Source organism: Ambystoma mexicanum, chromosome 2p, assembly GCF_040938575.1.
Source record: "Ambystoma mexicanum isolate Mex_15411 chromosome 2p, UKY_AmexF1_1, whole genome shotgun sequence".
NCBI lineage: Eukaryota > Metazoa > Chordata > Amphibia > Caudata > Ambystomatidae > Ambystoma > Ambystoma mexicanum.
Genome location: NC_090923.1, coordinates 303,319,766 through 303,343,902, shown reverse-complemented (window position 1 = coordinate 303,343,902; position 24,137 = coordinate 303,319,766). Strand labels below are relative to the sequence as shown.

At 46.5% G+C, this 24,137-nt stretch overlaps 1 protein-coding gene across 11 annotated transcripts in view; it reads left to right on the top strand.

Annotated features, from left to right (window-relative positions):
- The first annotated feature begins 686 nt into the window (after positions 1 to 686).
- WNK2 (WNK lysine deficient protein kinase 2) overlaps positions 687 to 24,137 on the top strand; it is a 1,473,871-nt gene continuing 1,450,420 nt past the window's right edge. For 3 of the 11 annotated variants that reach the window (XM_069643592.1, XM_069643590.1, XM_069643588.1), the window contains exons 1-2: positions 702 to 1,371; positions 2,432 to 3,319. In XM_069643592.1, coding sequence (XP_069499693.1) covers positions 2,603 to 3,319 — 717 coding nt within the window. In that variant the 5' untranslated portion in view covers positions 702 to 1,371; positions 2,432 to 2,602. Of the gene's footprint in view, positions 1,372 to 2,431; positions 3,320 to 24,137 lie in introns of all 11 variants that reach the window. The other 8 variants (XM_069643597.1, XM_069643596.1, XM_069643591.1 and 5 more) reach the window with 6 other exon arrangements.

Sequence of the window (24,137 nt, the reverse complement as noted above, 5' to 3'; positions counted from 1 at the left end):
TTGTGCTTATGGTGACATGCAAACGTTTTGTTAAGCACTGGTAAATATTTTGTCAGCCAGTACCACTTGGTGAGTGCATTTCTCTTAGGTCGTGTGTGTAAAATAAGGAACACACCCTGCAGATCTAGTGGGATTTTTAAGAATGTGCGAGGCCTGAGGTCGGTGCAAAGAGAGGAAGCGGCAGGCCTTCACAGCGCTGTGTTTGTAATAGTTGCTGGGTAAGAGGGTGGGCCGCGGGAAGGAGTAGCAGGGTCCCAAAGGCAGGCTGACGGTATAGGCACCACCCCATCAACCTCGAACATGGGCTTGTATCGTTGCATCTGTTACTAAAGCATGAAGCTGATTGGCTTATGCGAATTCCGTGGGTGCTCATAAAACATGGGGGCGGAGAGGGGTGGCCGGTTTCTGTCCCGTGTACTTTGGCGATTTGACGTCATGTAATGGGCCCCACCAATACAATGAATGTGGCACCCCTGAAAACGTATAATTCAGAACCCTATCACTGCAGAGAAAAGTCAGGGTTAAACAGATGTCTTTTCTGCGTTCCTCCGTGTAGGGCAGCTCGCCGCACTGGTCCGCATGACTGCCTGCTTCTGCGTCGGGTTGCGTTTCAGATCTGCCACAGCCTGGCATTCTACACGGGGTATTGAATGCACAGGTCGCCTTGGGCTGACTGCGCCGATTCTGCTCCAGCTGAACCGGCGCCAGGATTGCAATGCACAGCCCAGGCTCTGGAGCTTTGCAACTTGCAGATCACGGGTTAACCGCGGCCCGCTGCCTTGTAATGTTGCAGAGGAAACTCCCCAGGGGGGTGACGCCTGCTGAGAAAGACAAGCAGGCCGCCGCGGCGCTCCTGGCCTTTGATGCCGCGCCTGGCGAGCAGCCCTGGCAGGGTATGGAGGCGGCGGCGCGGCCAATCCGCGCACAGGGCGGGGAGCATCCAGCCTGCGGGCCTCCCTGGGCACATTGTGGGCGTGCACCCTCCCCGCCCCCTCCTATGCTGCTCATTGGAAGACGCAAGGTGCCCCCTGCCTCCGAGCCGGTGGCACAGGGGCGGTCATTAGAGCTGTTCCCAGCGAAAGGCCACAGGCCGGGGGTGTGGTGCAGGGAGTAGCGGCGCCTGTATTTATGACAGCGCGTGCTGCCTCCATGACAGAAGCCAGCCCCCCCTCACCTGGCAACGCGAGCCCTCGCCACCGGTTTATTATAGCCTGGCAATGGTAAACAGGCGGACCTGTCAAGGCGGCGCATCTGCAGAGCCGCAGCTGGAAGCAGGTCAGCGGGAGGCGCAGCTTCGCCGAGGCCCCGCGCGGCTCCTTAATAAGTACTTACCCCGTTTCCAGCCAGCATGTCAATGCGGCGCTTGCTATTGTAAGTATGCATTACAAGTTGATTTCTTTTGGGGGTTGGTGCGGTGCAACCCGTCATCTGCGTGGCTCTGCAGGAGTTCCTGGGTGACACGGTTGTTTTGGTGCAGACTAGTGGAGGTGCAGAGATGCGGTTTTTTTGGCGTCACTTGTTCAGGTGCGGGTGTAGTTGCAGCAATGCTATTTTTTTGTGGGGCTAAGTTTAATCCCGCCTGGCGAGCTTTCTTTTGTGTTTGCAGTGCTAGGTGAACAGCAGTTGCACGGTGTCTGTGGGAAACCCGATTTGTGGTGGGCGTGGGTGCAAGGTGGGTTTGCAGGAGCACGTGGTGGCACACTTTTTTTCTGGGAGAGAGCACAGTGTTGCTGTCCGGGCCCTTTGCAGCACACGTATTTCCGGAGGGCGCGAGTGCAGTTGGCCTGCTGCAGGTTTTGGAGATGGACGCGGGGTAATTCAGGGGAGGGTGCCTGCCTGGTTGTGCTTGACCGCATCCTCGCACAGATTAGTATGGTGTGGTTGTATTGGTGCCACACTTTTCTGGTAGGGGTAAGTGCCGTGGGGTGTTGCAGGAGCACGCGCTGGCAGACGTTTTCAGGTGTGGTTGGGTGCAGTGTGGTGGTTAAGGAGCACGTGGTGGCGGCACATTGGTGTGCGTTGTGGAAGAACCCGAGTTGGCCCACGTTTGGGTGAGGATGGATGCATTGTGCCCAGAAGCAGCAGGAGCACGCCGAGTGTCAGTGGGCGCCCCACTGTGCTGCCATGGGACCTGCCGGTGCGGTTTTCGGGCGTGGGGGAGTGGCGCTGCAGCACCCAGCACGTCGTCGCGTGACTCTCAATCTCATGAATTCCTTAGATGCGGTTTTCAGGCTCGTGTTGGGGGTCCCCCCCGTTCCTCGCCCCACACCCCCTCCTCGTTGCGGATTCCAGGCTTACGAGCCGCTACAAGCCTTGCGCTCACGCTGTTCAGCCCCCCGCGCCGGCTGTGTACTCCAGGAAAGACGCGCATCTTCCGCGCAGAGCATTAGGTGCTGGCATCCCTTTGTAACTGCTGTCTTTCTTCTTTCAGAATCGGCGCAGACTCCCGGCTTGGATCTCCCGCCCTTCCAAGAGCCTGACTCTCACTCTCTCCCTCCCCGCAGGAGGCTGGTTCTTCCCACCCCGCCGGATGGATACCCCCGGAGCAGCCTGCACCTGTTCCGTGTGCGCCGGGCGTCGCAGGTGATCGCCCTCCCGCGGGATGATGGACCCTGATTGGCACACACATCGGAGCCGCCGAGGGGGCCGCGCCTCGGCTCCGAGGGAGGCTGGGGGCGAGGCCAAGCGCTCTCCAGCTGAAACCAATGCTGCACACGATGACATGCACATGAATATTGATGGCCCAGCGGCCGCTGCTGCAGGCACGCGTGCAGCCAGCAGGACCACGGGCGCCGCTACTGCAATGCTGACCACGGCCGAGCCCCCCGTGCCTTCTGCCAAGGACCCCAAGATAGTGAACCTGCGCTTTCTCCGGAGGACCGTGGTGGACTCGGACCAGGAGGAGCCCGTGCTGGAGCTGGCCGAGAACCTCCAGCAGAAGAAAGCCATCCCCATCTCCAAGACCAGGAGGGCTATCGTCAAGCGGGCGCAGGGGGTCAGCGAGGGGGGCTCCAGCGGCGGAGAGGGCGCCCCCGAGCCGGCGGGAGTCACCCCAGAGAGCGGCAGCCTCCAGGAGCTGCGTGAGCAGGGCAAGGATGCCGAGCTGAGCCAGCTTCCCGACCCCCCCAGGGAGCCGGCCAGGCAGGAGGAGGCAGAACATGAGGACGAAGAGGAGGAAGCCGACAGCAAGGCCGTCTCCATCTCCCCGGACGGCCGCTTCCTCAAGTTTGACATTGAGATCGGCCGGGGCTCCTTCAAGACGGTCTACAAAGGCCTGGACACGGAAACGTGGGTGGAAGTTGCCTGGTGTGAGCTGCAGGTAAGGAGGCATCGCTTCTTGGGTCCCCTGTCCCTGCGCCCAGTGGAGCACTTTTCTCTTTAAGGAATCATTTAAAATGCTATGCACTTGTTATGAGGACAGTATACAGAGAGCAATACACAGTGTGTTAACTCCAAATGCAGTATGAGCGCCTGACTAGCAAGTCATTCACAGGGGGTTCTTTTGTTCAATCTGTGCAAACCAGTGGAATGGGGTTTTCGGCACCTACTTGAGGTGATCGCGACCCACTTTTCCAGTACTTTAAGTTTAACTTTCAATATCACGGTGAAGCAACCAAACACTACAACTCCCACAATGCATCATTGAGGAAATAAAACTTGATTGTGTATCTGGTGACGGAGACACCTGCCCCACCATCCTTTCCCACCCCCTGCACATAGGTGCTCGCTTGATTGGAGGAAGCATGCCTGTAACCAGAACTACAACTCACTGGGATGGGATTTGAGAAGTAGTCGTCGGCATTGGTAACTGTGGGTGGGCTTCGGATCTACAGAGCAGCGGCTACTTTCACACGTGTGCCCATTAACTGTCAAAGATGGTCGCAGTGTTTGGCTCCGATCCTATGTCGGGCGGTAGTAATCTCGCACCTTGTGTGGGGGAAACTCCTAGGGTGTTAGTGAGTGTTTAACCCTTAACTGCTGGGCTCTATGCAAATAGGACGGGCCTACTCCATGGCACTCATGGCCACCCTCCACATTTGTTGACGTTTTGATCCCACGGCTAGAGTTGCTCTTGAGTAAATCATTCTCCCTTGTGCACACCGGGGAGCTTGGCGCAAGAATCGATTGTTGGATTACAGAATATATACATGTAAAGTAGCTGAGGTTTAATAAAGTCTGACCCCCCCTTTACACCCCGCTGCCGCCCATTATCTATCTCTTTCTTTTGTATTCCGTAGCAGGCCCCGACATCGTACAACATTAGCAGTGAACTTGATTTACTGCGCTAATTTTGAAACTGCAGTCGCGTGTATCGCAAAGCACCATGGGAAACCGTTTGACTGCGTTTGTGTCCCCAGGAACGTGGCTCGGCTCTCAGCCGCGTGCCGCACTTATCCACACAGTCTCATAAAGGGGCGATTGTTGAATGTGACACTGCGCTCGAGTGGGGAGGCCTTGCTACGCTGCATTTTAGGTTTCCCTGATTTTGGGCAATAATGGTCAAATGTATTCAGTGGGGCGCATGGCTAGTGTGGGCCTGAAAAAGACACACGTGTTTGCAGACTCCGTGCTCCTTGTGAAATTGAAGCAGAACGAGCACACGTCGGCCCTTGAGTCCGCGGATAAGCCTCGCCGAACCAGCCACGTGGTGGGTTCTGCCTTCACCCTCCTCCCTCCATCCTTTGACCCCGGCTAATCGTTGCACTCTCTCCTCGGCTGCTCGCACTCCCGCTGGATCGCCAGCTGAGTGCTGGCATTACATTGGCACCCAGGACTTTTAAATCGGGGGTCAGTTGGACTAGAGGAATCGCGTTATGCTGTTATTATTACAGAAGCTGTGTGACATTGTATTGCGCTAGTAATGGCATCAGCGTAGTAAAATGCATGGTTCTCTACTCTATATGCATTAATGTATAGCATTGCACAGGTTTAAGTACCCATGATTGTACCCAGGGCTTTAAGTGGGGTAAGAAATCGAGGGGGGGCCCTCATTTGGGGGCGTGGCTTGTGGGGGGCGTGGCCTAAAACGTACGCAAATCGTAAGGTATGCACACACATATATATGCATGTCATATATCTGTGTGCGTACCTATGGTTTGTGTTCTTTGCAAGCCATCTTTTCTAAACATAGAAATATGTATTTCTATGTTTAGAAAAGATGGCTTGCAAAGAACACAAACCATAGTAAGGTACGCACACAGATATATAACATGCATATATATGTGTGTGTGTGTGCATACCTTACGGTTTGCCTACTTTTCAGGCCATTTTTTTAAAAAACATTTCGGTTTTATAAAAGATGGCTTTGAAAGTACACAATTCAAGCCATATTTTATAACGCTTTGACTACGGACAAAATTGTCCGTCGGCAAAGCTTTATAAAAGATGGCTTGAATTGTGTACTTTTCAAGCCATCTTTCACAAACCTCGAAAAATATCAAGGAATCCCCAGGTTCGCCAAGGGTTAAAGACGCCTCGGCGACCTGGGGAAACAAAGGGACAGTAACTGCCTCTGGTGACCCCTCGCGCGAGAGGTCACCAGAGGCAGTTATTATGATTTACAGAAGTGGCAGCCAGGCACAGCATTGCTGTGGCTGGCTGCCACTTCTGTCAGATCGCCTGACTTCATGGCAGGCGCATATCCCGTCGCGGCTGCTGCCGCGACGGGATAATGCATCCCGCCAATGTTGCGTGTGGTGGGACGGGGGCCCCGGCAGGGCCCCGGCTCAGTCCCACTTTTTGGAGACTGCCGGGGCCCGGCCCCGGCAGGCCCCGGCCCACTTAAAGCCCTGATTGTACCATGTAATTGGCACCATGAAAGAGGGCGCTGGCTAAGCGGGATGCTCGAAACGCGGGCTCTATTGGCTGGTACAAGCCCGCCTTCCAAGCAGCCTGAGTGCTGCTAGCCTGCGCCCCCTTCACCACTTAGCACCCGTGTAGTTTCCTACACTTGGGGTGGCCCAAGGATTTGCGAGGCCCTTGGCGGCAAAAGATGTGTGGGCCCACCTAATTTGCATAAACCACAGAATGGGTCTTTAGTACGCAAATCATGGGAAGTTAAATGAAAAACATGTTCCCATGCGAAGGATAGTTGACAAATATACAATGTGAAGTCCAGTATATGAATTGTTTATGTGGCTATAAGGAGTGGGGCGTTTTTGGGAAGTGGCCGACAGCTGAATACCCTGTCCAGACATGGTGTGTTAAAGGTTGCAGAACACACTCACTTTGGTTAAGTGGCAAAGGCCGGATTGGAGAGCAGTCTGCAATTCAGGAACTTGAACACATCTCTTCCCAGATGTGATTGATAGAAATACTGTTTGCAAAAGGTCTTTTGAAACTTTGGTTTAAAAATACTATCTGTGGAAGGCATTGCAAAAAAAATGGTGATTGTGTTTTGCTAACTGAAAATGACTGCTGTTCTTACGGAAGTGTCAAGATTGTTTTTGTTTTTATTGTGTGTGTGTGTGTATATACGCGGGCATATTTGTTCAAATTAGCAATTTTCTTTTATTTCAGAAGCTACAGAAAAGGATTAATGAATGTGGCCAGCAAAAAAAAAATAGCAAAAATAACTGTTCATCAAGTGCTGCGCACTACAAAATTACAAGTTAGCCTCATTTAATGTACCCCCTGAGCCTTGATTGGAGGGGTTGGGGGTGGGGATCAGGCCAAAGCTGATGTCTGGGTGGAGACTAGCAGGGGATCCTGTAGCAGAAAGGTGGAAAGGAAACTGAGCAGATTGAGAGACTGTTGCTCTGATGTTACACATTTAGACCTTCCTGTAAATCGTATGTCGTCTTTCCTATTCCTACAGCAACATGTGCTGTAAAATGTGGTGTTGTGACATGGGATGAGTACGGCTCCCGCGCTTAACTCGTTGTGACGTATAGCGCATATCTAAGGCTGGCACCCAAGAATATACGCACAGTAAGTGAACATAGTTTTGTTTACTTGACATTTCCCCTTAGTAGGAAGTACACCAGTCCAAAAGAGCATTGGTCATTCAAAAAAAGTAATGGATAGAAAAATGACCAGAGAGGACATTTTTCATTAAATACGCTGACCAAGAATACAAGGTGCTCACCTTTTTAACCAAGCAATATGTATTGAAATATTTCTAAGAAAACAAAATCCCAATATGAGCCTGTGTTTTGATGATCATTTTATGTGCCTTGTGGGTAAGTGTCTGCACTGAAACATGACAACCTGGGTAAATTCCTGGTAGCCAGCACGCTTGTCGACCTCACCCCCCCCCCCCCCCAGGGGATTGTGTCCGTCCTCTGATAAGTTACGCTGTCCACCCACATGTATCCTTTACTTGTGCCCTAAAAAGCGGCAAATGGCCACAATCGTGGGGGAGGGAATAACTGTACCATGCTTCTGGATTGCAACTTCTCTTGTCACATCCTGGGCAAATATTCAGGACTCTTGCCCTCTCATCATACCCCCCCCCTCTCCTCAACCCCACGTCCTGGCTTTCAACAATACTCTGGGTTATAAAGACGACTTGAAAAGTACACATACCATAGTAAGGTACCCACTCAATTATATAAATCATCACAGAAATAGGTTAAGCAAAAACATGTACAACTGTGGCATTATTTCTCCCCCCCATCTTGACTGGGGGACTACAAATACCAGAATGCAATTCAGCAAAATGCAAAATAAAGGCCTTTGGGTTTAGAAAAAGGTTACCTGTTTGTGTTTCAGTGGTGACATGTCAGGGTTCATCTATGATATAAGGAAAATATCAAATTTTACCAATTTGGTGAGTTAAATATGAACATCTGAAAATAATGTAGATCATTTAAAACTGTTTTGTTTGATGTTGTAATTGACCTAGAGGAGAGCGTAGATTTAGACAGTTAACTGGTGCTTTGTGTGCATTCAGAAGGAAAATGCCTATTTGCATTTCATAACACAGAAACGTTACAAAAATCTCCTCCCAAAACAATGGTCTCTTAAATGGGCAATCATTTGTAAATCGCCCCCACTTTAATGCGCTGCTTGAAGAAAGAAAGAGATGAACCGTCATTAAAAGGCCTGCAACATCTGATGGGCCAATGATAACGAGTGTATCTCTAGAGAGCCTCAAGAGGCTGGGAGGAGACTCTGTGCTTCCTACATGGAAGCTGCACAGCAGTTGAGGCATACACTGGTGCCTTTCGTGGCCCCTCTGACTGTTTCTGACAACTCTTGCCCTTAACTTGGGTGGCGGGCCATTACCGACCATATCGACCTTTCGCCTCGGGTAATATCGACCCACTAGGGAGGGACTGAGCCGTTATCGTATTTTTGTTTTATTATTTTTAGCAAAATGTGTTTGAAATGGTGTATTGGAAAGCGCATTTGGCTGATTTCTTTTGTCAAAACTACCAGCTGAACAGTACCGTATCTCATCAGAAACCACTTGGGCCTGTAAGTGTCCATGTAAGCATTCTGGGACTGTCTATCATGCATTTCCCTGTAGGGCAGTCCAAGTCTGTTTTCAAGATTCTTCAATTAACTGGGCTTTCCAAGACGCCATTTGTCCTCGTAATGTTACAACCCAGTAGCTCGATTAAACTTATGTAGCTGTAAAAATTCTGAGTTCTATGCTTGCTGCTGACCTATTTTGATTCTCCTCTAGAGTGCTCCAAAAGCTGGACATGTTAACATGGCAAGGAGACGTCTCTTTGAGTTTACTTGCTTCTGGAGGATACACGATTGCCATGAAGAGGCGAATTTGAGGGTAGAAAATGACCAAATGATCCAAGCCTGCCTGCTACAGTCCTGGTGTGCATGGGCATAGGAAATGGGGGAGGGAGGGATAAACCCCCCGGTCCCTTTTCCACACACAATTTTAAGCGGGGAGATACACAATGATTAGATGCAGGGCCACCTTCAATTTCCTATGCATTACCCACCAAGTGGTGCACAAAGCAGGCCCCAAATTCCTACAAGAAAAGATCACGTCTAACCAACCAATTTGCACCCTAATGTCAAGCACTACCTTCCTCCTAGTGGTACCCACCTCCAATTCAGCCAGGATCGGAGGATACGCCTAATCAACCCTGGCGCCAACTTTGTGGATCTCGTTGCCTCCCCGCATTAGAAACAGCGAAGACTGCATGGCTTTCCAGAACAGTCTCAAAACCTGGCTCTTTACATAAAAACGCATAAGGAAATGCTGTGAACACTCGACTTAATAACAAATGGCGTGGTATCGTGCTCAATACGGACCCTTTTCATAAACTCTCAGGCCTGGCGATATCTACCCCCATCACCGGGAGCCTTTGCCCCAGACTTGAAACCCGAATCGTAGTAGCACCCATGTACATGACGAAATTGAATCACTGCCTTCTTCCGCCAGGAATACCCTACGCTCTGAGGCCTAGAGATATCCATCTCCAATAATCTGGACCGATTGTGCTAGACTCGCAACCCAAGCACTGATGGCACTCAGATCAATGCCATGCAATTATGCACCATCAGTCCAAGAAATGCACATGCTTGCTAATCCTTCTCACCGGGAAATCCAAGAGCAGAACTGGATACCAGGGGGTCGTCTAGCACTTATTTTGCTAATCACATCTATCGGTGAATGTGCCTACCCATCATTGGCCTGCAAATATGCATTATGCTATCAGTCCAGGAAATGCCCGTGCTTGCTAATACTACATATCTGAAATCCCTGAGCAGAACTGTATATCGAGGACCGTTCTATCACTAATTCTTTGCTAATCCCAACTATCTGGGAATCTGTTTAACAGAACTACCGACTGAGGACCTCTCTAGCACCTATACAGTAACGACATGAGTTTGGGACAGATCTGCCTGTCGCCCGCCACCCCCCCACCCTCCCCCTGTCGGTCTTCGCCAAAGCAATTTGACCCAACAAAACCCAGGAAGGAATTTAACCAAAAAAAGCCTGAACCCCAGGGGAGAGGCCACTGCCCAACAGCAACTGGAAGCTCAACAGGAACAGGGTCCCCCTGGAAAGCACACACCCTTAAACACACCATTATGGCAACTTTTTCCTCTGCACTAACAAACAATAGAATGCAGCTATAACCCTTGAAATTGGCCTAGCTGCACACTCTCATTCACACACTCCAGTGCTGCCAGAATGCAGCTACCCAAGTCCATTGGTCTTGCTTCTCACATTCTACTTATCTTGCACAACCACAGCACCACACCTGGCACCAGTATGCAGCTACATTCCTCTTATTTGACACTGGCTGCACACACACCGATTGCACCCAAGCACATTTTACTACATTACTCTCTCCACTGACCTTTACTGTGGTCCCTGAGGGCGTTCAACCCACAGCGCTTTGGAATCATACCAATGGTAAAAGGCGCTATACAAATGCCGAATAACATACAAATATATTGGATGAAATTCTGTAATGTATTAAAAGCCTTTTTAGCCCCTTCTTTCCTCCTGCATAAACTTATCTGTGACAAAGGCACAGGTGGGAGAATCTTTGGCGCATGACCTACCCACCATTTACCTTTTACTTCTTTATATAGACTTGGCTAGCAAGGTGGAATTTGCTCTCCTGTTAAACATTTAGGGGCTCCTTTTTGAGTTTCCCATAAAAAGGCGTCGGGGTCCTGTTCATGTACACAGGTCCCCGTGGCCTTATTTGCCAAATTAGCACGGTGAAGTGAAAAAAGGCAGCGTACATGCTTCTATTGACTAAAGCTGGGCTAAATGCCACGTCCACCCTGCAGGCAGCGTTCACAATGGATTCCTATGCGGCATGCCTGCTTTTTGATGGAATAGAAAGCCGTCGGGTTCCAAAGGAATACACAGCATTTGCGCTGGCATGAAAATCCATGCAGCGCAAATGTTGTAGTATTTGTATGGTGGAGAGAAAGGGGAAGGCAGAATCATAAATTACGATCCGCCCTTCCTCTCCGCCAATACAAATGCATGAAAATGTGGCTTGACGTGAATGAAAGGCGGCTTTTACACCTACATCATGCCCAACGGGAAAATTACCTACATACTGCTTTTATGTGTGATGGGTTAGAGAGAAGACATTTGCTTTTGTACCATCGGGATTCAAAAACATCACCGTTCAACAAAGAAGCACTTTCTTAGTAGTTTATGCTGGCATGGCAGCAGACTTTACCCAACTGATGTTTCACCGTTGTCAACAGAGAAGATTTTGACAACTATAACTGGCAGGCAGTGTTCTAATAGGATTGGTGACTTTTCCTAACCTTTTGGGCTGGAGGGCGAAGTTAAAGGGCCAACCTTACTTCCGCAAATCACAACACAGCTACAGAATTAAAGAACGGATAAAAAACAGACATTTGAGCAAAACCTCTCATTCACGACCTGAGCAAAAGGAGTTTTAACTGGCTGGCCTGAGCTGATGTTCCCCCAACCTGGACTTCCCTATCAACGGAAGGAGCATTCCATATCTCAATCCTGGAGAAGCTGCTTCCTGGTCTCATGTCCTGCTGAACCTATTTGTTTCCTCTGGAGGAGAGTTCTTGCCTGCTGACTTAGCCACTCACACTAGAGCAGGGACAGCACGAGGCCTTTTTAATTTGAAATGGGCCGAGAGCTCTCGGGAGCCCCGAGCAGCTGCCCCATGTTGCAGTTATGACAAAGTCCTTTAATTTGGGACATTACATGTGTGCAGCATTGTAGTCCATCACCCCCTTCGCCTTTCAGTCCACCACCTCCTTCTGACAGTCTCTGGCAACGTTCATAGTACCTCATTGCCTTTTTTGCAGGATTCACTGACCGTAGCATGCTACTGAGCAATGAATAGCTTTTCAGGGGACATGTAGTGTTTCAGCCTTCTGCTTGATCCCTTTCCCGTGATAATATGCTGCTATGCTCTTTGGCAATAAACATGCCAGAACTACACAGTGGGCACATAGCTCTGCACATCCACAAACACCAGCTAACACGAGCCCTTAGCTACGTTAACAACCCCAGCACTGTTTGTACACCGAGCCTACTGCACTACACTCACACAACCTCAACACTGAATACACCCTGTTCCACGGCACATCTGCACTGCCTAGCTCTGTGCATAATTACCTCCCAACTGTACTGCACCCCCACAATGCCCAGCACAGAATATACACACAACCTCCCTGCACTGTTAAACAGTTCACCCATACTGCTCTGTACTTGCCCCACTCCACATTGCATGAATCTACACAGCTCCAGCCCTGCTGTTTACACGCATCCTCCCTCCCTGTGCTAACCACCCACACACTGCATGCAGGCTCATATCCCCGAAAGTGCATTGTACGTATGTTCACACTCTTACCCCACTTCCAGTATTGTATTGCACTGTACACGCAAACACCCTCACTACCAACACACATTTGTCTCCAGCACTAGATTGTACTGCATCTGTACACAGACACACTAACTCCAGCAATGCACACACAACCTGCTCCAGCAATACACCCACAGCACTCTGCCACTACTTCAACATGCCCTCAGCACAAACCCGCATGCACACACACCACCCCAGCACTGCATGTGCACACACATACAACACATACACACCCACAGCCCCAGTACTGCCCACTCACGACCCTGAGGCGCTGTGCACACAACCTTCATAACTACACACAAACCATTCCAGCTCTTCACTGAACGCATCACCCCACAGTGTACAAGGTGCCACTGCACACTCAGACTGCACCCAGCACCACACATGCATCCCACTGCACCACCCACCAACACATGCACCTCCTACAGAATGTCTGTGTAGTGCTAACTGGGCATACTGAAGTCTGTGCTTACTGCGCTGGTGGTCACAAGGATGTCTTGCTTAACGGTCATAACTAAAAATAATAGAATGTGAAAGATCCCAGATTTCTGTGGACCTATCAGGCCTCAAAGTTAATTACAAGAAGTCTGAACTCTTTCCCTTAACAGATGCCACTACTGAGCCTCACAACCTGCAGGGGTTTGCATGGTCCCGCTCCACCATCTGTTACGTGGAGTTGTAGCTGCACGGCGCAGTGCTATATGACTGCAATTATGATAGGATTTGGCACAGCAGGGATTCATTTTGAGTTGGGCCCAACTGCCTATTACTATTGCTGATACGATTGAGCTCACAAAGATGACAGTACTCCCTAAACTCCTCTACCCTTTTCTTAATATCCCACCATGCCTGGGATGAGTCTTCTTCCAAGACCTGGAGCCAGACATTTTCAAGTTTGTTTGGCATTCGGGTGTGGTAAGACTTAAGTGGGCCACACTATCACAACCATATGAGAGGGGAGGTTTTGCGGCCCCTAATTTCTTTCGGTTTCGAGTAGCAGCACAGGCACAGTTTGTGGCCTTATGGTTCTCGGAGGGCCCTCTTCTCCCACATACTGGATTAGAAAGGTGCTCTGCTGGTGATGGGGACCTCTGATCCTCCCCACTCGATTTGCAGCTTGCAGTGAATTTGATCCAGCTAGCATAGCAGCAATGGCCTGACGTTGACTATGGAAAGAGACCGGTGAATCCGCCCCATATCACAGGGATCTCCCCCTTTGGAACTGTGTACCCTCCTTGCCTCGTACAGACATCAGATCACGAAGGATCTTGGCACAACACGTGTTTCATGCACGGCCATGTACTCAGAAGGTAACTTCATCCCCGCCAGCGACATACCTGCGGCCGTACACCGCAAATCTTCAATGTGGCTACAATATGCTAGCCTGCGGAAGGCATGCAAAGAGCAGTGGGATGGTTTCACCGTGGAACCAGAGAGAAATGCAATATTGGGGTACATCTAAACGGCGAACAAAATCCAGGGCCTGGTGTCCTCTACATACAATCTGATCCAGAACAGCTCAATAGTACCACGGCTCAGTGTTATCTCAAAAGGGTTAAAAGGACCTGCAGGTAAACATCACTGATGTCATTTGGGCAGACACGTGCGTACAGATGCTTAAAGTGTCATTTATGCAATTGAAAGTACTGCACAGACCATTACACTCCATGGTTTTTCTCCAGGGGAGGGACAGGTGCATGCCCCAAGTGTAAAAGTGCTAACGGCAAATACTTCAACATGACATGGGACTGTCTATTACTTGTACCATTTTGGAAGGATGTCTGCATGTTGGTATCGGAAATGACAGGAAAAAGTGTTGACGGCTCACCATGTTTTTGAACTGACTCTGGGCTCCATGAGCACATTTTGCCCACAATCTGTGGGACACTCATCCCCTACACACCATTAGTAACTGGGTACCAGTCAATTCTTGAATGATAAATATAATGTTTAGATACAGGACCGCACACATGGGAATCCAGGTTTTAGTGCAACACTTGGAATCAGATTTGGATTTACATAAGAGTGCAACTAATCGCTCCCACTATGTTTCAACATAAAGACATTTGTATATTTTCTTATTTTGTTATACATTAAAGCAATCAAAAATAAAATGAGAGAATGTCAAAATCAAAATAATCCAGTTTTAGTTAACTATGCATTTCGGGGATACACCCCTTCCTCAGGAGCAATCACTCTTACTTTTGATTTTTAGTATCTTCCTATTACTACAGGATCTACAATCTAAACACATGTACATCAAATCAGTTTTACATATTGCAATCTTTCACTGTACATATGAGTATGTAACTCCTCTACTTATGTACATCTGTCATGATTACATAAGTGCTCATTCAACTGGGGAGGGTCTTGTGCTGTTATTCCACACTCTGAGTAAAAGGTGCAACTTCCGAACCACTAGGAAGAATCCTTGGTGGAGGAACTGGTACCCTGCCAAAGAAAATGGCTATGATCAAAAAAACATGCATGCTGTTGCCGTGTGGGCTCAACACTGACTATGTCACCAATATTGAAATACGCTGCAAAAATGGGCAGGGAAGCGTGAGAATTCCCACTAAAGATCACTGGCTAAGCGATGTTGTGTTGGCCAATGAAATGTCGGAGCAATGGGCATGTATGCAACCCACCAAATCCCTCAGAAGAGACCTATGGGGCCCACTTACACTATATTGTCTATGTATGTCACCTCCACTTGATGCTCCTGCTGACCCGCTGCCGGTTTGTCCCGTCTGGACTGGAACCTGAACTGTTGATGCCATGATAAACCTCTTTTGCTATTGTAAGGCATCCACCACCCGCCCGATCAGTGCTGCACCCTGATCCCGTTTGTCTGCCTCACCGAGTGTGAATCATGTCCTACAGTGTAATGTTAAATGACAAGTGTGCCAAAACAGTAAAAAAATAAAATAAAAAAAAAATGGAATGTGGCCTTACTGTGCTCGCTTGGCACATTTGAATCCACCAATGCTTTTGAAAATGTAGCATATTGGTATCTGGCCTTTCTGTGCTAAGTGGGCATAATAGAATCCGCCATTAATGTCAACATTGGGTGAAATTGAATCTTGCACTGCTGTGCCAACTAGGCATCATGGAACCTGGCACTGCCTCCTAATTGGGCATCATGGACACTAGCATTGCTATACTGATTGTGCATGGGGTTGAAAATGCAATGAGTACCTAGCCATTGAGTGGCAATAGTGCAAGAACCTAGTGCATTGATGGCAATTGCTAGGAATGGTATGGTTACCTTGGATCTTGATAAGAAAACCTTGAAATACAGGATAGCAAGATATGGCACGAGTTCCGAGAAGGTTATGCTAATCCCAGACAAACTGTGGTATTCTCTGGACTGAAGATGGAAATAGCTGGTGATTACCTTTTTTATAGGTCCTAGATTTATGGTGACAATGCATATAGATGAGCCAAAAACTGTTGGCTTCATCAATGCTTGTTCTAAGTGGAGTCCAAAGTGTTACATCAGGTATGCTAATAGTGGATCTGACTACCTTTTACTGTGCTATTTATCTATACATATATCTACACTCCCTCTTCAATGGTCCTCCACCCAGATCATCTTCTTTTACCACCATTGTCACTCTAATTTCTTAACAACTCTACTCCTGTCCACTCCCTTCTTTCACTCTCCCCCTACCGCCCCACTCCCACCTTCGATCTCTTCCTTCGACCAGGGAGAAGTTCTGAAATGATTATTAAAACCCAGAAATGAAATAGTTCTCGTCTCTGCACTATTAATAACCTTATCAAGTGTCCACAGATGTTGCACCGGTAGACATTTTTTTGGAAGGATCCTACCTGCAGAAAAAGCTTTTCTTGCACAGGTGAAGGCCATGTAGATCCTCGTAACTGTTCCAGCACTTCAGTGAGGCTGAGAGAACGTTGGTGCTTTGCAATGACTGAAACCTTTGTTAATTTCAACCATGTCTCAGAAAAGACTGTGTATCATGGTGCCATGTGCAATATACATAAAGATAGCATGGATCTAGTTGACCTACACGCAATAGCGAAAGAATCTATTATGCTCACTGAGCACACAAAAACAAAACATTAATACACTTTCATGATGTTTACGGACTATGACATCATTGGTCCTTTTTGCTCTGTGGCTGGTGAAGGAGAGGGATCAGCAATGTAGTCATTAAGGAATGGAAATGGGGCTATTTGGTCTAGATAGAATTTCATATTCTGTCATTTTCGTATGTATTTTATATAATGTTTATTTCTACATAAATGAGTATGTTATGTAGTGTATATAAAACAACATATTTTGTGGTTCAGGTTATTGTTTATGGATAGATGAGATTGTTTATCAATGACCACATCAGCACACACCACACTCTTAATGCTGTTTTGTGCCCAGTCATTTGTGAATACATGTGAATGGTGCGAGGATGGGTCTGTCTTGGCCACCTCTCACTCACCATGTGTTATCGCCTATGTGTGAGCTTCCACCAGTACTATCAAGTTAGTCTTCAGGGACCATAGTATCTGAACCCCCCCCACCCCTAGCAGGGGCATGCCCATGCAATATAAATCGCACTCTGCAACTTCCTTCCAACTTGCCACCTTACTGATACGGATCTCCAGCTCTGTGGCTTTCTCCACCAATGTATTGTCGTTGACCTAACGTACCAAAGAAGCAGATCTTAAAAGTACATTTGGATTTCTTTGATTGTTGAACCTAAAATAGGTTTTATAGACAACGGTAAACTTCTCCGCCCTGCTCCCAATGTTACAGGAGGCTAGCAGTGCAGAAACATATGTCTGAGCTGTATTTCCTAATTTGGAGAAGCCTCATTAAAATATTGATTATTTTGTAAAAAATGTTTAACCTTTTTTGGCATTGAAGACCACCAATTGACCCTCTATAAAATATTCTTCAAGTCCAGCACGTCGTTTGAACAATTTAACAATATCAGCAGTGCTACTACATTGAGATATTTAAAGAGATTAAGAAAACTTGGTTTCCTTAAGATTTCAAACAGTTTTGATGAAAATGGGGTTATAATCTGTTTTAAATATTGTGCCAGAGATGAGAAATCTACAACTCCTTCGTAGTGTTATTGTGTTTTTAAAACTGCCTTTATTTGGTGTTCCTTCTTAAAAAAAAATCTAATACCTATGTTTATATTGCTTTGAACCATTTAGCACTCGGCCCTACAGAAGTATGGATTGGGTTGCGTCTGTACCACCTGTCCCCGCCCCCCCACCCCCATAGATTTTGTGTATCTCCTACATCCCTGCTTGTGTGTTTAGCATGATTGCCTGCCTTTCCTTTCAATGTGACCAGTGGCAGTAACATTTCTGGGACCAAGTTTTCTCTCACCATTAAAAACTGTATCGTGCATCATAACACCTGAAGTAATCATGAATGTCACTGTTAAGAACAGCATGACACCACCTGTAAATTAGTCTCAAAATGAGCCCTAACATTTACTGCTTCAGGGAGCCCTTCAGTGACCCATTTTACCCACCCTGCAGCAGCTTTTACTAAGTAACAAAAATAGACTGAGCCACTAGAACCCTTGTGCTGTTCCGCTGATGCTACCCACCTGCCAGAGTGTAAACACGAGGCCATCTTATGTTGCTGCACTACACAGTAGATCATCTCTGAACTTGACACCCACCACCCTCCCTCTACCTAGGTTCCTCACGCTTGCACATCCTCAGAGAAGGACTTCGATGGAAATGTGAGTCTGTTATTGTCGACTCTTTGTTGCCGTGATAATGTGGCCCTGTACTTACTTTCCAACGGGAAAGGATGTCCGGCAGCCGGTCATCCATCTATGATTTTGTTTTCCCCAAGACTTTATACATTTAATATTTTACATCGACAATAAAACATAATGCAATGATACAATGTTCAGAGAATACTTATAAAAAATACAACATTATATTTATCTGTGAAGAACACCAAGGATTGAATTTAAGGTGCGAAGAAGAAAGCAAATAAAAATAAAATTATAATAACCTCTCTTGTACTCAAATAACTAAGCATACAGATCATTAAATGCTTCCCAAATCCTTTCATCATTGTCAAGTTGGTCTTTTGCTTTAAGGAATCCCCTCTCTCTACTGGACCGAAGGGACAAACTTTGCAACCAATCCTCAATACTGGGGGAAGTGTCACTTTTCCAAAATTTTAGAAGCTGCTTTTTAGCTAAAAGAAGGGCTCTGTACATCCAGAAGGATTTGCTGTTGGACAGTCCAGTACTTAACGGAATTAAACCCACCACACCAATAAGCGTCTCTCTAGGTATAGGGAGGCCCTTGATTAGTTCCATTCTCTGAAAGACTCCATCCCAAAATATTTTTTCAAGTACATTTTAGAGTTAATTTTAAGAGTTAATTTACAAAACTGCCTAAGATATTCTTAAGGTGCCATCCTTTATTACTTCAATGTTTTCAATTATGAATGCTGCCACCCCTTTTCAATGTGCGCCTTGCAGCACTTGATGGTGTTTCTCCATTTGTTTAGCGAATCCCATTTGGTTTTTCAAATCCACTGGACTGACTTTGGATGTCTTCACGCATCAGGCCTTACGTGATTCCCAACAGCCACCATGTACTCTTTGTTTTAAGCTATTTGAGCAAAGTATGCTTCGTGTTGGTACTGGAGGTAATCGACTATGGGGTATAGGCCTTGGAAAATGTATGAAAGCTAATTTTTTTAAAGTCTTTTATTCTTGGTCCATGCTGAAATGAGCCATGCATGCTACTGGTAGTGTCACATTTAAAGTTGCCACGTGTTTTGCCATAAGGCTTCATCAGGGCAGTTATTGTTGTTGTCTATTAATGTCGAGCTATGGGGTGAGGGAAACGACAGACACGTCCTGCACCTGTAATCAATTGGTGTACAGTGCCGTTGATACTGCTGTAGGTTTTCTGGGCAGAATTGGAAATAATGTAACTTTTTTAATCCATGTAATTATCTGTAATAAGTCCTCTTCAAAGGACTAAGCTGTTTGGTGACCTAATAATCTCTGCCACCTTCTTAATTGCGAAGGTTCGTGTTAACCTAGTTGTATCGGTTTGGGTGCTCCTCTGCAGGCATGCCTACTGCATGCATCCTAGAAGGACTGGATTTGCTTGGCGCTGTTCGCTCATCCGAGATCTAGTAAAAGTAAATCATCCAGTCCTGGGATTGTTGTTTTGCATTCTTGGACTGTTACATTTTGTTTCTCCAGCATTAACGAAGTTCTACAAGTCGCTCCCTGCCCTTGGATAGCCAAAGAAAATAACCGGGACTGGATCAGGTGCTCAGCCAGTTGGGTTACTCCCATGCAAACTGTTTGGTTCGAATGCGATGAGGCCATGCAACACACGTTTGAAAGCCAAGTTGGTCCGACTCATTCCCACAGAGTTGGATAATTTCAGTATCATGCAGTGGCTAATACTATTGACACAGATTTATTACAGCAATTTGAAGCACTTCGGTAAGAAGTGATTTGTAAATCACCAGATTATTATTAGTATTGTTATACCTGGCATGAGATAACTGGAGAGTACTGCTTGTTGAATTCACACCAGTCACAAACGTTGCAAAATTGCTTACTTGCAGGAATCGGTTGTCCGTCCCTAATCCACCTAACATGTAGCAGTCTTCTAGAAGTTCACCACATTTTGTAACTCTGTATCCTTCAACCTGCAAGGTTCCACCAGTCTTCAGCCCCACGTTGACTGTTGACAAGGTTTTAGTATAAAAAATGACGACAAACCTTTCTCCGCACCAGACAATGAGATCAGTATCTGATGCTCTTGACAGTAGAGAAGTACTGGGGACTCTATTGGAATTTAATTTTTTTTCCTTGTCGCATTAAATTTCTATTGTGGAGCTGCCATATCAATATCTCATACAGGGTGGTGCAGAAAATATAGGTAGTTTCATTGGTTACATTCTTTTGAACAGTCTACTGTTCCCAATGATCAAAAGCAAGACTCACTTAGCATGTTTACTCTATTGAAATGAAAAATCAAGCAATTATATTTACACCATTTTGTATAACCGAGATTCTAGCTTGGGGTATTATAGGGGTCGGCCCCTTAAGCACCTCTACCCAAGCGGGCCCACCACTTGAAGAATGAGTACACGCTTTGTACATAGCGCAAGTTTATTGTTAATTTCAAACCTTTAACATTACTCCATTGAGCGCTTCGATGTGCTTTTTCATCAGAAGAAAAAAAGACCAAATAGTCCATTCCAGTGTTGTTACTCATTAGCGCTATCTGCACCAATTTTAAAGCTGCAATCGTTACTATTTTCTCTGCCGTCAGTATCCCTTCCCACCATAGTTCATCGGACAAGGAGTCGTACAGCTCCCCATAGTTATCCAGGAGTTTATCTCTAATTTGATTAAGTGACGGACAGAATAGTATTAGTTGTTTAATTGTCTCTGGTCCTTTACAAAAGCAGCAAGCAGCCTCCTGAAATGTGATCTATTTTCTCATTAGCAAGACCTCTCTTGTGGGTAATATGTTCATTCTACATCTCATAAGTAGGTCTTGGTAATGGGCTGATGGGACTATTTGAAGATACTTTGGTGGCTTATTTTCTTGGATTCCCAAGTGATATTGGTGCTGGGTTTGCTTTTATACTTCATCTCTAAGGTTTCCATCCAGTCCTTTTCCTGTAGGATCTTCTTTACTTTAGTAGGATTTCTCTTGAGTGTTTCTTTCTCGATTTTCTTTGCTATTAGGAATTCGTTGCATCGTGTTTTCCAATGGTTCAGGCGTTTGTCTTTTACATCACTCTGGTTGTTTAAGATATCAAAGGGCACCAGCGGGGAGATTATTACACATTTCCAATACAGGGAGATGGTTTTCCACATGTTTACCGATGTCAGTGATTGAAGTCTTAACTCATGTCTTAACATGTATCCCGGTAGTGAGTTTGGTCATCTCAAAACCTTTCTCCAAAATAATCCCTCACAGACTTCCCACGTCATCCACGATAGATTTAGTAATGCCTCCGCTCCGTACGTCAGAAATGCCACCACCTTTAGGTTTGTCGAAGGTCAAGATAGGAATCATGGAGAAAGTTCCATAGCGGTTGTGTATAGCTCTTCCCTGATTTGTCAGCTTTATTCTCTAATCCACTGGTATTGACCTAGTTCATTAACATTTCTGTTGATCTTAACTCCCAGGTAGATGATAATTCAGCTTACCTTTTCCAGGTTCCTGTTGTTCCTTGACCATTTGAAGGGTTTCTCCTTTTTTTTTGGCACCACGAGCTGACCTCATTTATCAGGATCTTTGATTTATTCACATTCACCTTAATCTTATTTTCATCGTGGAAAACTTTGTACGCACTTAGAGAATATACTTGTGCTGTTGGTTTGGCGTGATCTTTACCAATTGAGTGAAAGGGTGCAGGTGAGAATAACCGGGCCTGGCACATGTAAGTCCAAATATACAATAAGAAGTAAAGTTACCAGGGTATGAAAACTCCCGTCCCCTGCACACTAATAAAGGCCGAAAAAAGTCAGCCAAGCAACTGTTGGTTATGATTGTAAGTACAACAATTTTCAAGTAGCTTAAATGTTGTGAATATTATACCAAACTTTACTTGAAACAATACATTTCTAGGTCCCTTTTTTCTTTCACAGTTGTCTCATTAATGGGAAACCCAACACGTTTTGAGCTATTATATTTTCTGTAATTTAAATGACAGAATACTTTACAATAGAATAACCCTGAGGAAGTACTTCTGGAACTGTAGGGGCGAAGTCCAGCAAAGTCTGGTTGCTGCTGTCTCTAGCCTTGTGTTGGCCCCTGTGCACTACCTCCTGGGGTCTGCCCCCTGCAACATTTCCAACAAGACTGGTTTTGAAGGCACTTGAAGCTATACAGCTGATGCTCCTGGAAGGGGGGGGGGGAGACAACTAGCCTGCCTGCTCCTCCGGCCTTTGCCTGCAGCCCAGCGTTCCTCTCTGGCCTGGCATGATCCCACGTTGCGTCTCGTTGGAACCACAGACTCTGGCTAGGCCCCCTTCTGGCCTGCCTACAAGTCCCGGAACTTATACATCATGTCCTTGGCAAAGGCCAGGGCGGAATCCTGCCGCAGATGAATGTTGTCCTCTTGGTCCTACACTCTGTTTACCATGTTTTATCTATTTTTTCCGGCTTCCCCTGTTGCGAGACACCCTGCTTCCTCACTTGCTGGGTCCACCTTGCTTAACATCCCAATGCATGCTACATTATTACTCCTTCATTCTGATTGTGCCTCTTATCGTTACTGCTGACGTGACTTTTCCAATTGCCCCTCTTCGTACTTCCTATGGCCCTGCTCTTTGCTCATACTTTCTCCATTATTCTAATCGTACCTACCCTCCTTGTTTTTCTCATTTTCCTATTATCCATCTTGCCCTATGGAATGTCTGGTCGCTTTGCAATAAATCCCATTCTGTTCTTGACCTCTATCTTTGTTTCCTGTGCATTATGGGGACTTGGATTTTGTCTTCCAACACGGCTATCCTTGCTTCTGTTTCTACTTCTTTTCTTCACACCTCTAGTCTCTCTGCCAAGGGGAGGGTGGGCTTGGATTCTTTACCACTTCATTTCTCTTTTCCTGGCTCCTTGTCCCTGCCTACTTTTTCTTCATTCGAATATTCTTTGACTTCCTTTTCTAAACCTCACCGTTTGACTTTTTTACTTTATCGTCCCCCTGGTCTAACTACCACTTTCTGTGACGATCTGGATGTCTTGCTTTCCATTGTCTTCATCTTCACCCCCATTTATACTTTTGGGTGATTTTAATCTTCATCTCTCTTCTGTTCATGTGTCTCTTCCTTTTCTTCTTATAGCCTCACTCCTTTTCGTACTCCTCCTTCTCATGTTGCTGGTTCTTGGTACAATGTCGTTTTCACTTCATTATCTGCATCCTCTGTTTTTGCTGGCCCGGTCTACTCTTCTGATTTATTATAGTCTATTTTTCTCCCTTCTTTCTAATCACCTACTCTCTCGTTCTGATGCTCCTACATATTCTTGATGTGATCTTTGTGCTTTTATTACACTGTTGTTTGTCTTATCTTGTATTTCTGTTCTTCCTTCTCAGCCTTCGTTTGCTGCTCTTTTAGTTGATGATGGAGCTTTTAGCATTCTGTACAACTATCGGGGAGATGGCATGGCTCTTTTGGATGAGGCGGAGTATCTATTTACCCATAAGAATAAAAACCTTCTGCCCAAAACCCTGATAACCTATTGTCATGTCCGTTTCCCCCCCTTCAGGGAAGGTGTAGAAACCTTTTTCCAACACCCTTAGCAAAGTTCCCATCCATGACCCAAAGGGTAAAAGCTCCAAGAGAATTTTAGTTGTGATTTCACTTCAAGAAGAACTGATTTGTCATATAAAATCATTAAAAGAAACTTATCAAATAACATCTTTGGACTTGGATTCCCATAACCGCCTAAATTCTGGGATGAGAGAGTATAAAAAAAATCGATGCAAAGTAGTGAGAGCCTCAAGCTCATTGAACGTAGTAGTTTGGTAAAAGCACATGTACAGCGTACATCTTTTCAAAATGGCAAACAAATTGTGTGAACAGCCGCACAGAGGAGGATGTTGGATCTTTGTGAGAGGCAAATGAACGCTTGAGACACGAGGCAGAGAAGTTTGACCCCAGTGGTAAGCCACGGTGTGTGATTGGGAAGTGCCGTTGAGACTCCGGGAGTCAAGGGGGGATTACTGGGTGCTCGGCAGTTTACAGAGGCAGCATTGTCCCTACCAGAACCTGACCAGAAGCAGTCATGCAGCAGCGAAACCTTGCAGAAAGCCGTAGAGATGTCTGATTAACCCGCAGT